Source organism: Solanum lycopersicum, chromosome 3 (genome assembly GCF_036512215.1).
Source record: "Solanum lycopersicum chromosome 3, SLM_r2.1".
Classification (NCBI taxonomy): Eukaryota; Viridiplantae; Streptophyta; class Magnoliopsida; order Solanales; family Solanaceae; genus Solanum; species Solanum lycopersicum.
This window is the reverse complement of record NC_090802.1, coordinates 44,787,119-44,801,716: the sequence shown is the minus strand read 5'-3', so window position 1 is coordinate 44,801,716 and position 14,598 is coordinate 44,787,119. Positions and strand designations below refer to the sequence as shown.

The window sequence follows — 14,598 nt, the reverse complement described above, 5'->3', positions numbered from 1 at the left end:
GAGGCATTTAGAGACAAGAAATAAAAGAAGTCAGGATGGGATTAGAGCATTAACAAAGACAAAGCAGAAGACATAAATGTTGAAGCAGAAGCTTTCATTAAGTCGATGCACCGTAAATTTGAAGTATCAAAATTGATGTTAACCAAGTCTTCTTATTAAAAAAATTAATAAGTCATGTGCTATATATATGGATCTTTTTAGGAATTGTAACTGAAGTGTGCATACATTATATATGTGCATTAAATAAATTATTAGGTATTTTGTGGTTGTTGAATGTTTTTTTTAATAATAAATATACTATTTCATGGCATTATATATCATCCGAGTATGCAATTAAAATATGGGAAATTTTTCAAAATGTCAATATTTTAATATTTAAGAGGACTCATTAGCAACATTTTCAATATTTAGTAAAAATGTTAAATTTTAGTTTGTTATGTATCTTATTATGTTTTTATTATTTGTTTTTATTTAAAGAATATAATTAATTAATAACAAAGAAGGTGAAAATCAAGGGAGAAAATATTTCAAAAAAAGGTAAAGATCACTTAATTTTCTCATCAGTTACATTTTCAAATAAAATTTTAAATTTGTTTTTTTTTCACCAGAATTTTTACCTTTTTAAAATTATATTCATTCCACAATATATTCTATTTATATTTATTATAGTTTTTAATTAATTTTTATTTATTCCAATAGGTATGCCGAATGTATCTATATAGTCATTTAAGAAATATATTTGTATTCATATATATTTTTTCCCTTTATAGTTATTTTTTGGCCAAATATATAAACAAATCCCCAAACTTGTTGGGTTTTTTCCCTCAGGTACCTCAACTACGTCATTTTTCAATTGAGTCATTAAACCACCCATAATTTGTTCCTTTAAAATACTGTTGTTTGATTTTGATAAGCTTTTCTATTTTAAATGTCTTCATTTGTGTTCGAATTGTAATAATTTTGATTGAATGAATGAAGACAAACCGTGTTAGTCTCATTTGTTTTCTAATGTGTTCAAATGACTTAAGTAAAACACAATTATTCTCAAACATTTTCACTATGAATTGGACTAATGATTTGTGGAACAACATATGTATCCTCTATCAATTCCCCTCACAAATCTGGTTCCACATAAGACAACGGTGTTTGTTTAAACGGAACAAATTATGGGGGTTCAATGATTCAATAGGAAAATGACGTAGTTGAGGTACCTGAGGAAACAAATCCAACAAGTTTAGGAATCTACTTATGTATTTGGCCTTATTTTTTTGTTCTAAAATCTTGTATGTATTCATTTTAATATGTATTTTATTTGTATTTCTAATTATTTCTAGTTTTTATTAAGAATTCTATATAATAATATATAAAATACAAAAAATTGGTATAATGAAAAAGTGAATGAAATATAAAATTGAAAAGAAATAATTGAATATTTGGTGTAGTCATTCTTTAATGAAATGCGTAACTAGTTGGCATACCTTTAGAATAAATACAAATTAGAAAAAAATGTCAAATTCAGAAACAATAGAATATAATTTTTGAATGAATACAACTATTAATTGTAAAAGTAGATACTGACTAAAACAATATCAAAATTCAATATATACTTCCAAATATATGAATATAAAAAACAATAAAACTATGAAATACAAAAATAAATACTAAGTGTGGTACATTGACATAACTATATAAAAAAAGAGAATACAAAATGAATTAAATATATGAAATACAATTCCAAATCTATGGATACAAAATACAATAGAACAATGAAATACAAAAATACATACTGACTAAAACAACAAAAAAATTCAATATACACTTCCAAATCTATGAATACAAAAAACATTAAAACTATGAAATATACACAATCAAACTCATATAATGTGTTACATTGACATAACTAACACACACACAAAAAAAAAAAACAGAACACAAAATACAATAAATATATGAAATACAAAAATAAATACTAACTATAACATAATAAAAATTCCATATACACTCTCAAACGCATTGTAACATGATTTTTTTAATCTTAAAAATTACTATACAAATTAAACTAAACATGCAAGACACAGAACATGCAAAAAAAAAAAACTCTTCTCCAACAAATTGGTCTTCTTCATATTCATGGTTATGAATTTGTGTGAGATTTTGCACATCGACGGATTTAGACATTTTCCCCCATCGTATACTCTCCTTAGATTTAGAACGGAACCTACATTGTTGTTAAATTCTTGAGTGAAAAAAATTAAATGATGAAAAATCGAAAGAACTTTGATTATTTTTTCCAATACCTTTAGTAACTTTCTTGAAAACTTCCATTGAAGAGATCATTATGTAGTCTCAAACCCTAAAAAATGTTTAAGAACAGCAACAAAACAAAAAAAATTAAAAAAAACACTAAAATCAGAAATTAAATAAATAAGGAATCTGAAAAACATAATACCCAAATCAATGCTAATCTTCAAATCATATCTTGCAACGAAATTAAATGAGAATAATATAAAATATTAATATATTGAATCGAAAATCTGTGGAATTGATTTGGAAGAATGTTAGAGAGAGAAATTGAAAAGAAGAGTATGAAAAGAGAGAAAAATCTGGGGATTTGATTAGGAAGAAAGTAAAGAGAGCAATTGATAAGCTTAAGAAAAGAGATAAAATTTAAAATGACATTAATATATACCCAATTACATAAATATAGAAAAATGTGTAATCTATGAGAGAGAAAAAATGGTGTAAATAATGAGAGAGAAATTATTAATAATATCAGAATAATTATTTATTTTTAAAAAATAATGACATTTTTGACATGTTTACTAATATTATTGTAACGACCTGTTTAGTCGTTTTGAGCAGTAGAGTTTATTTCTGGTAATAGCTGTCTGGATCGACGGACCCCACGACGGACGGTCATGGTCATGACGGACCATCGAGGGGGTCTCGTTCCAAAATACTTAGACTCTGGAAAATTGGGTACTGAGAACAACTCTCTGAACTTCGCGACGGAAGAGCAGGACGGACCGTCGTAGGCACGACGGACCGTCACAGATTCATTAATGAATTTGAGTCTCTGAACTCTGTGACGACTCTGCAGGACGGACCGTCGCAGTCGTGACGGACCGTCACAGGCGGCGTAACCCTGACGGGGTAGGATTTCTGTTAAAAGTTTTTAAGGGGTGTTTTGGACTATTTCTGCTTATGATTATAAAGTTAGTGGTTTAATGTTAATAATTTAATTACTTGGGGGTTAAAGGAGATAACCTTGAAATAAATAGTGGGTTACTTTTACCATCTTTTATACTTACTTATATGGTAATTAGGGTAAAACAAAGGGAATTGGAAAGAGGAGGAAATTTAAAAGAAAAGAAAGAGAGGGATAGCGAGCGAGAAACAGAGAGAAGCGAAGAGGAAAGCAGAGGCTTTGAGGAATAGCTTGCTTGATCACAATTCTTCGGTGGAGGTAGGTTATGGTTTATGCTATTCCGTAGTAAACTCTAAATATTGAGTGATATGTATTGGGTAATTTTGTAAAGTCTTCTATATGCTTAATTGTGTGCTTGCATGATGTGATTATATAATTGTGATAAAATAAGCATGATGAGGCTGTTGAATCTTAAACCTTAAAACCTCTTTGTTAATGATAATGCCTTGGTATAAAAGAAGGCTTGATAAACTGAAAGAATGAGATTAGGGGATCGGGTGTCACGAACCGACACGTAGAATTAGGAGATCGGAGTGTCACGTTCGTACACCAGGATAGTAGAGGATTGGGTGTCACGTTCCTACACCAGGATAGTAGAGGATCGGGTGTCACGAACCGACACGTAGTAGTAGGGGATCAGAGTGTCACGTTCCGACACCAGGATAGTAGGGGATCGGAGTGTCACGTTCCGACACCAGGACAGTAAGATGAATGAATATTGAGGGGATCGGAGTGTCACGTCCCGACACCAGGATAGTAAAGGGAATGAATCTTGAATTATGCTAATATACTCAGGTTTAAAGAACCTATTTCCCAAGTGAGTATGGTGTGGAGGCTTGAGTCCTCATAGATATGCTTGGTGTTGTGGCCAATGGTTATGGACTTGTTTTTGTCACCAGTTGAGTATGGTAGTCGATTTTATGTTTTTATCTTATATATAATGCTTTCTATTTTGAGTTGGCCGATGATACCTACTCAGTACTTGTGCCTTGTACTGACCCCTACTTGTAATTTTCTTCTTTGTTATATATGGAGTGCAGCAAACGCGCCATCGACTTCAACTCGTCCTCAACTCTAGCCAGTCTTCATCACATCAGATTTCAGGGTGAGCTATTGTTTCTAGCTCGGACATGGACCATCTGTTTACCTATTTTAGTTTCTTAAATACTCTTAGACTTAGAAATTTGAGGATAGATGTTCTTGTGGTGATGACTTCCAGATTTTGGGAATAATGAGTATTAAATTTTAGAAGTTATTTATTGGTTATATTAATGATTTTTAAGTCTTACGCATTATGTTCTGTTTATTATGGTTGAAATGTTGGGGTTTAGATTGGTTGGTTCGCTCACATAGTAGGATAAGTGTGGGTGCCACTCGCGACTCGTTTTGGGTCGTGACAATTATTAAAGTATGGATATTATCACTAAATAAGTTAGTTTTTTTTGACTAGTTAGCTAAATTTCCCTTAAAATATTTTACTCTTTTTTTTTAAAAAAAATCTCTTCCCTTATTATTGGAACTGGCTCATATCAACGTTGAAAAAAATAAACACTAACAATGTGTACTATAGGGTAATATTCAAAAAATATTTAACTTTAATTTTTTCAGTCTATTTAAACTAACAAGAGACCTCAAATACAAACTTAAGCTAGAGTTTGACCATAGATTTTCAAATATTTTTGATAAATTTTATTTGCTTGTGAATTTGGATGAAAAATTTCACCATGTGTTTGACTATAATATTTGAGAAATATATTTCACTTTTTTTAATAAATATGATTTATACCCATAAATTTTTAAAACTATCAAAATTAATCATAGGTTTGTATTACATAGGAAGATAGAAATGTTGACGTAATAAGATTCATGACTTTCGAGTAACAAATCAATTGGATCTTTATTGCACCAAATAATAAGTAGCTAGTGTTCATGACATTAGAGCAATGTGGTAGTTTTGAGTGAGTGCAACAAACATTATCATTCCATACATGGTGAAGTAGACGAAGCATATGACTTTATTACTCTAAGCTGATTGTTCATCATTTTCATCAATAACCATATCATCACTTTCATATTCACTGAATATTTTATCACTACTCTGGTGTTCACGTAAAAATTATGTAATACAATGCAAGCAAATACTATAGAGGGTAATTCTTTGTACAAATATAAGTTTGGTGTACTATAGACTTTGAGTTTTTAAAGTTGTCAAATAAGGAGATTTGACCCAAATAATAATTTTTTCTAGTATTTAAAAATTTGAGTTATTTGTCAAAAATATTTGCTAAATAACGACAAATATATAAACAAACACTATTTGCCAAATTTTTCCATGAATTTTACTTGGGAAATATATGGCGAAACGAGTCATTAGGTTTGGGCAAGCAACTAATTAACAACAAAAATAAATACACCATAATAAAATAAATCAACCACGCGAGACATCATGAAATTTACATTAAAAGACTTTGTAGTGTAAAAAGTAAAAATAATGGAACAAAGCTCCAATCTAATCAACTAAAGTTACAACTTACAACAATGTTCTCATAAATGAAATCAGAAGGTGTCCAACAATGAGTAATAGATAAAGATAGAATCAAACACTAAAGAAGAAAAAAAGCAAAATCACTCAAATGCAACTATTATTTTACGAGCTGAAATCTAAAGTTGGGAAATTGCAAATTTACTTATGTCAACTTTCAATCAAAGAGTAAGATGATAAAAACAAATTATATAACAATTAGCTCAATTTGTCAAGGAACAAATCCAGAATCACTATCTGATGTTGGTTGTTATTGCTGAAAATTCTTTGCAAAAAGCTACACTTTCGATCTCTCTATTTATCTTTATGTGGATACCGAAAATGTACTCGAGTGAATGTGATATAAGACCTAAAGAGATTTTATATATACTCTATGATATTGAGCTTATGGGAAAGAGTGTGCTAGTCCATATTGGAATTTTATTTATCCATATATTAGTGGATAAACACCAAAATTTATCAATTCTCCCCATCTCGATAATGAAAGCTCTAATTTTGGTTATCATGCAATACTCTTAAAACTTCAAACTTTTTGACAAAGCTAATTTGGTTATCATATTAATATCTCTATCATCTGTACAAATCTTCATACTCATAAGTTCAAGTAAGTTAAAGAGCATGCCACATCACATCTTAAATTCAATGATATTTCATATCAATATGTTTAGACCGATAATGAAATGCTATCAAGATGAGAAGCAATTTAACTATCATCAATAAAGCACATATCTCTCTTCAGCACAACTAAATCCTCCAAAGAACTCTTCATCCAAAAAAGCTCTTACAAGTTTTAGCGGGATCAATATGCATAATTTTTATAGTAGATAGAAAATACATTTTTGCAATGCAAATTATTAAGAAACAACTCCCCCGGTCAAATCAAGATTAAAAAAGTTACATGCTTAAGAGGAAAAATAATTTTAAACGAGAAAAAATAATAAATTGTTGGAGAAAATATAGACAATAATGCATAGATTTTATAAAGTTTAGACAATAATGTTCGATTTTATAGAGTTTTTTCTTTGAAGCTAATAAAAAAAATATAATTATGGTGAATTTTGTTATTTATGTAGATGCAATTAAGTTTAATTAATACTTTTTATTTTGATAAATCTATTAGATTTAAGATAAGAATCAAAATTAACACATTTTATTATATATTATATGTATATATATATATATATATATATATATATATATATATATATATATATATATATATATATATATATATATATATATATATATATATATATATATATATATATATATTTAGAAGAGAATCCATGGCCCGCTTACGTAGCGCCTCCACAAACAAGGATTCCTTTTTAAATTTATCTATTACGAAAACTAGTCTTCCCTTTTTCATGAAAAGTTGCAACTTTTATGAAAAATTGTGACTTTATGAAATGTTTCGACTTTTATGAAAGTTGCGATTTTGTGAAAAGTTGCGACCTTTAGTAAGAGTTACGACTTTTATGAAGAGTTGCGTCTTTTATGAAAAGTTGTGACTTTTATGTAACGTTGTGACCTTTCCGATGAGTTGCAACTTTTTCAAAGAGTTGTGACCTACAATTTTCTTAATATAAATAGAGGGATTGTTTGTCACTATTATTTGTAGCTTTTTTTTTCGTTATAGGGTAATAACTCAAATACATTGATTATGCTTCTTATGAAGTTTGTTTTATTCCTTACAAATTTCTTTTTCCTACTTCATTGAGATTAATCTTTACGGTAAGTCATAGTTATTCATGTAACTATGACAATTTCTTTTTACTATTTTTAGTGACCTTTTCTAACTCTGTTAAAACTTTCAGTTAGGATGATTAAAAATTGATCTTCTCTTTCTTCCTTTCCTACAGGTTTTTTTATATAAACATAGAAAAATCGTTTTAATCGTAATGTGGTATTACTACTCTTGCACCTCTCAGTTTACAACTCACAAAGCTGCTGAAATAGTTCAATTTATTATATTTGGTTTTTTTAATAACAAAAATATTTTTTTCTGCCACTACTATTTGTAGGTTTTTTTCGTTGTAAGGGAGTTGAATTTAAGTATACTATTTAAGATTTTTATGAAGTGTGTTTCACTCCTCAAAGTTTTCTTCGTCCTATCTGATGAAGCTTAATTTTTTACTGTAAGTCATAGTAATTTATGTATCTATTGCAATTTCTTTTTCTATTATGATGTTTTTTTTTAACTCAGTTAAAAATTTTAGTGAGGATGATTGAAAATTTATCTTCTATTTTGTCTCTCTCTATAGTTTTATTCCTTTATTTTTTGGGAAAATTGCTTAAGGGGTTGTGCTATATTTGATTGCACAGAACAAATAATATGTGATAACTAATACAATGCTGAAGTTTTAAAAGAAGCAAACAGATTGTAGTCTTCTTTTGCCACAATTAGTATATTATTTTAATTGCCCATTCTTAGGTACAAATATTTTATATGTCATTGCATCCTTCCTAGAATATTAGTATAGACACAATTAGTTCACTTCTTTTATTGCAAGTTAACTAATTTGTCATATTTCTTCGTCTTTTCTTTTTAGGCATCAATTTTTTTTAAAAAAATAAATTTCCAAAATACACTAATACAAAAATATTTTTTATTGACTACGAAAGAAATAAGAATACAATATTCTGGAAAACAGATAGCATACATAATAAAATAATATAATAAGGATACAATATTCTAAAAAAAAATAAATTAACTATTGAAAAACAACATACATATATGTTTAAGAAATACAAATTCATATGAGATCTCATACATAGTGGAAATGATACAATCAGAATACAATATTCTAAAAAAATACAAATTGACTGTTATAAATAAGATACATCTATTCGTAGGAAATACAAATTCATATGAGGTACGTATTTGAATCAGTACAAATAAAAAAAAATACAATGTTCTTAATAAAAATACAAATGATGAGTAAAATAAAAATAATTGACAAACAAAAGTTAATATGAATATTATTCTGATATAAATCCAATTTCGCAACCTTCTTCTTTGACTCTCTCTTTCTTCTTCGCTTGCTATGTTCCTTTTTTCCAATTCTTTTCACCAAATTCAAATCTGAATTTGTGTTTATTTGTGAATTAATAACTCTAAAGTCAAATTCGAAATTATTAAATATGAATATACAAAAAAAAAATCAAACAACATATTATGTATGAATGTTTATGTAGATTAAAACAAATTACAATCTACTAAATCTCAAATATGAAAACGAAATCTTAAAAAATAATGTTTCAAATACCAAAATTACGAAATGCATAAATATTTGATGGGTATGTTAACAAACTCATATAAAAATCGAAAAAATGAAAAAAAAATCTGTAATAAATACAATAAAAAATTCAACATAATTTTTTATTTCGAAAACAAAATCTCATGAACTCTCGCAAAATAAATGATGATTTCGAAAATACCTTTATGTATTGAGAGATTTCTTCAATTAATCGATAGATTTGAACAAATTGGTGTGAACTTGAATAATTAGTTCTTCTTCAACAATGAGAGACTATAATGGTGAAAATGGTAAAAGAGAAAAAAAAATGAAAATCTTAAAGATGGAAATAAATTTAATGGTATTAAAGTCTAGAAGAAGTCTAAATGGATAGTGAATATATTTAATGTTGTACTGTTTTGAAAAATAAATAAATAAACAAATAATTGTATTTCGATACAAATTATTTTTAAATTATTGACATTTTGAACAAATATTTTAAAGTGTAGATGTTTTTACTAATTAAGTTAGGAATTGTGACTAATTTACTAATTTTTTCTTATATTTGTGTCCTATTCATAATGAAATTTCTCAACTTCATCTATTCAAATATCTTCTCTTTGCAAATGAAATTTTCGACCAAGAACTCCAAGTAAAATTAAGCAAACCTTAATTGTTAACAATTTAAACTTATTTTTTTTAATATTGTGATCTCATTACTCAAATCAAATATTTCATTTGTGCTAATTTATGTGACTTACCTTTTTAGTCGATCACAAAAAGAGTGACATATTTTTATATCAAAAAACAGTTTAACTATAAAATAACTATTTTACCTTTAATAAAATGATTTACCTTCACACATATTTCTATCACTAGTTCTGAACCCCAAATTTTTAAAATAATCCTTTCTTTCTATGCTGAATTAAACTACCTCACATAAAATAAAACGGATAGGAGAGTGCAACTTGCTTGTGAAACTATTAAAACATTTGATGAGTTTGACCGAGTCTATCGTATTTTCACATATTAATTTATATTCACTGACAATGGACAAAAAAAATTACACCATCACCTAATTTTAGAAATACTTATTTCTTTTAATTTAATTATCATATTTTCATATTCAAAGAATAATGATTCTTTTAGCTTCTCTTTTTTTAAAGGCGCTCTATAAATTTAAGATTGTTTTGAAATAACGTTTAAATATTTTTTATACTATCGACTTTGAGTATTATTTAAATAAATTGGAATATATATGAATGTATATGGATCAAAATTTAGTTTGAATTAATTTTGGTATTGTCGATATAATGAACTAAGAAGAGAAAAGTTAAAGCAATGGAAGCATCTATCCAAAAAAATTTTTATGTAAGGAAGAAGACTTAATAAGTTATTAATAATTATTTTTATGAAATCAATTCGTCTAGATTTTTTTTTTAAAGTAAAAAGTTACCATTGATGATTGTCTCAAATTACTTCAAGGGTGTTGATGGAGAATAAGGTAAAAATAATGAGCAGAATAAAACACTGCAAAAGTCTTCTTATCTTTAGCAACCAAGAAGAATCCTAAAAAAACTCAAACAATTAATTTAAAATTCAAGTTATCATATAATACTTTTATTATTATTATTATTATTATTATTATTATTATTTAAATATTAATAATAAGTAATATATTTTAAAAAATAACTATTTCTAAAATAGGATACTGTCACGACCCAAAACGAGCCGCGAGTGGCACCCACACTTATCCTACTTTGTGAGCGAACCAACCAATCTAAACCCCAACAACATTTCAATCATAAGAAACAGAATATAATGCGGAAGACTTAAAACTCATTAATGAAATCAATAAATAACTTCTAAAACTCAAAACTTATCATTATCCCCAAAATCTGAAAGTCATCATCACAAGAACATCTATCCTCAGATTACTAAATCTAAGAGTATCTAAGAAGATAAAATAAGTAAAAGAGATGGTCCATGTCCGAACTTCAAGACATCAAGATGCGAAGGAAAGAATCCAGTCCGAGCAAGGAACAATAGCTCACCCTGAAATCTGATTATGCTGAAGACTGGCTAGAGTTGCGGACGAGTCGAAGTTGTAGGCACGTTTGCTGCACTCCACAAATAACAAGAAAACAAATACAAGTAGGGGGTCAGTACAAGACACAAGTACTGAGTAGGTATCATCGGCCAACTCAAAATAGAAAGCAATATATATAAGATAATAACATAAAATCGACTACCATACTCAACAGATAACAACAACAAGTACTATAACCATTGGCCACAACTCAAGCACGTCTATGAGGACTCACGCCTCCACACCATACTCGTTTGGGAAATAGGTTCTTTAATTTGAGTAAATTAACCTAATTCAAGATTCATTCTTTTTACTATCCTGGTGTCAGAACGTGACACTCCGATACTCCTCATACTATCCTAGTGTCGGAACGTGACACTCCGATCCTCTACTTTCCTAGTGTCGGAACGTGACACCCGATCCACTACTAATATCCTGGTGTCGGAACGTGAAACTCGATCCACTAATACTATCCTGGTGTCGGAACGTGACACCCGATCCACTAATACTATCCTGGTGTCGGAACGTGACACCCGATCCACTAATACTATCCTGGTGTCGGAACGTGACACCCGATCAATTAATACTATCCTAGTGTTGGAACGTGACACCCGATCCACTAATACTATCCTTGTGACGGGGCGTGATACCCAATCCATTAACCTCATTCTTTTAGTTCATCAAGCCTTCTTTTATACCAAGGCATCATCATTAACAGAGAGGGTTTTAGGTTTAAGCTTCACAACCTCATCTTTCCAACCCATTACAATTACATAATCACATCATGCAAGCATACAATTAAGCATATAGAAGACTTTACGAAATTACCCAATACATATCAATCGCTATTTAGAGTTTACTACGGAATAGCATAAACCATAACCTATCTCCACCGAAGAATCGTGATCAAGCAATCTACTTCTCCAATGCTTTGCTTTCCTCTTCGTTTCTCCCTCTCTCGTTCGTTTTCCCTCTCTTTCTGTCTCTTTCTGATTTTTTTCCTTATTCAAACTCTTTTTCTTTTACCCTAATTACCATATAATTAAGTATAAAAGATGACAAAAGTAACCCACTATTTATTTCAAGGTTATCTTCTTTAACCCCCAAGTAATTGAATTATTAACATTAAACCACTAACTTTATAATCATAAGCAGGAATAGTCCAAAACACCCCTTAAAAACTTTTAACAGAAATCCGACCCAGTCAGGGTTACGCAGCCTGTGACGGTCCGTCGTGCCTGCGACGGTCTATCCTGCTGAGTCATCACAGAGTTCATAGACTCAATTTTATTTAAGAGGTCTCTGACGGCCCGTCATGCCTGCGACGGTCCGTCCTGCCATTCCGTCGCGAAGTTCAAAAAGTCGATCTCAGTATCCAATTTTTCCAGAGTCTTAAGTGTTTTGGAACGAGACCTCCTCGATGGTACGGCGTGCCCATGACGGTCCGTCGTGGGATCCGTCGACCCAGACAACTATTATCAGGAATAAACTCTACTACTCAAAACGACTAAACAAGTCGTTACAATAGATACCAATTTACCCATCTTTCATCCTCGAATGATCACAAGAAGAAAAACAAGGGCGAGAAAGAGTACCTGAATCTGTGAAAAGGTGTGGATATCTTTCTTGCATATCAACCTCTTTCTCCCAAGTGGACTCTTCTACTGAACGATTCTTCCATTGAACCTTGATGGATGCAATCTCCCTTGATCTCAACTTGCGGACTTCTCTATCTAAGATAGCAATAGGCTCCTCCCCGTAACACAAATTCTCATCCAGGAGAACTGAATCCCAACGAATGATGTAGTTTCCATCCCCATGGTATCTTTTCAACATAGACACATAAAATACCGGGTGCACTCCTGACAGTCCTGGGGGCAAGGCTAATTCATATGCTACCTCCTCCACGCGCTTCAGAACATCAAAAGGACCAATATACCTCGGACTAAGCTTACCTCGCTTACCAAACCGCATCACCCCTTTCATGGGTGAAACCTTCAGTAAGACTTGTTCACCCTCCATAAACTCCAAGTCTCTAACCTTTCGATCTACATATTCTTTCTGCCTACTTTGAGCCGCTAAAAGCTTTTCTTGAATGAATTTCACTTTATCTAACGACTCCCTCAAAAGGTCAGTACCCCAAGGTCTAACTTCAAATGCATCAAACCACCCAATGGGAGACCTACATCTTCTCCCAAACAGTGCCTCAAATGGGGCCATATCAATACTTGAGTGATAGTTATTGTTGTATGAGAACTCTGCTAAGGGCAAGAAGTTATCCCAATGACCACCAAACTCTATCACACATGCACGAAGCATATCCTTCAAAACCTGAATCGTTCGCTCAGACTGACCATTGGTCTGAGGGTGAAATGCAGTGCTAAGATCCAACCTAGTACCCAATTCAGCATGCAATGTTTTCCAAAACATAGAAGTAAACTGCGTACCTCTATCTGATATGATGGAGAGTGGAACCCCATGCAATCGAACAGTTTCTGAGATGTAGAGTTTGGCTAACTTCTCTGCATTGTAAGTCACCTTAACCGGAATGAAGTTAGCAGACTTAGTTAATCTATCAACAATTACCCAAATGGAGTCATACTTACCCATTGTCTTTGGAAGACCAACCATGAAGTCCATTGCAATTCTCTCCCACTTCCATTCAGGAATAGACATTCTCTGAAGTGTCCCTCTAGGCCTCTGGTGTTCATACTTTACCTGTTGAAAATTCGGGCATTGAGCAACAAAATCAACAATGTCACGCTTCATCCTACTCCACCAAAAATTTTGCTTTAGGTCACGGTACATCTTGGTTGCACCAGGATGTATAGAATACTTTGAACTATGAGCCTCTGTAAGAATAGTGTGAATCAAGTCATCGGCGCGGGGTACACATACCCTTCCCGTAATCCTCAAAACACCTTCCTCATTGATTTTTGCTTCTTTAGCCTCTCCTCGCAACACCTTATCTCGGATCCGGATCAATTTCTCATCGGTAAACTGCTTTCCCTTAATCCTGTCAAGAAAGAAAGATCTTGCCTCTACACAGGCCAAAAATCCTCCCTTTTCATTTACTTTTAGCTTCATAAAGTCATTAGCCAGAGTCTGAACCTCTCTAGCCAATGGGCGTCTAGAAACCTGCAAGTGAGCTAGACTTCCCATGCTTCCTGCCTTTCTACTTAAAGCATCTGCCACAACATTAGCTTTTCCCGGATGATACAAGATAGTGATATCATTGTCCTTCAGTAGTTCCATTCATATCCTCTGTCTCAAATTCAAATCTTTCTGAGTAAAGACATACTGTAAACTGCGATGATCTGTATAGACTTCACACTTAACCCCATATAGATAATGTCTCCATTTCTTTAATGCAAACACTACTGCAGCCAACTCCAAATCATGGGTCAGATAATTACGTTCATGCACCTTTAATTTCCTCGAGGCATAAGCAATTACATTCTTCTCTTGCATTAGCACTGCACCCAAACCGGAATAGGATGCATCACAATAAACAATAAAA

At 31.0% G+C, this 14,598-nt stretch overlaps 1 protein-coding gene across 1 annotated transcript; it reads right to left on the bottom strand.

Annotated features, from left to right (window-relative positions):
* Positions 1-10,469: 10,469 nt before the first annotated feature.
* Positions 10,470-13,052, bottom strand: LOC138347591 (uncharacterized). Its single transcript, XM_069295890.1, has 2 exons — positions 12,674-13,052; positions 10,470-10,558 (listed from the first exon to the last, which is right to left on the bottom strand). Exons 1-2 carry the CDS (start codon positions 13,050-13,052, stop codon positions 10,470-10,472), a joined length of 468 nt encoding a protein of 155 aa, XP_069151991.1.
* Between the last annotated feature and the right edge of the window lie 1,546 nt (positions 13,053-14,598).

Coding starts and splice junctions, on each gene's coding strand:
- LOC138347591 (XM_069295890.1), bottom strand. CDS start 13,052: ATGCGGTTTGGTAAGCGAGGTAAGCTTAGTCCGAGGTATATTGGTCCT. Junction 10,559..12,673: donor ACACCTTTTCACAGATTCAG/GTACTCTTTCTC, acceptor GAGTTTTTTTAG/GATTCTTCTTGGTTGCTAAA.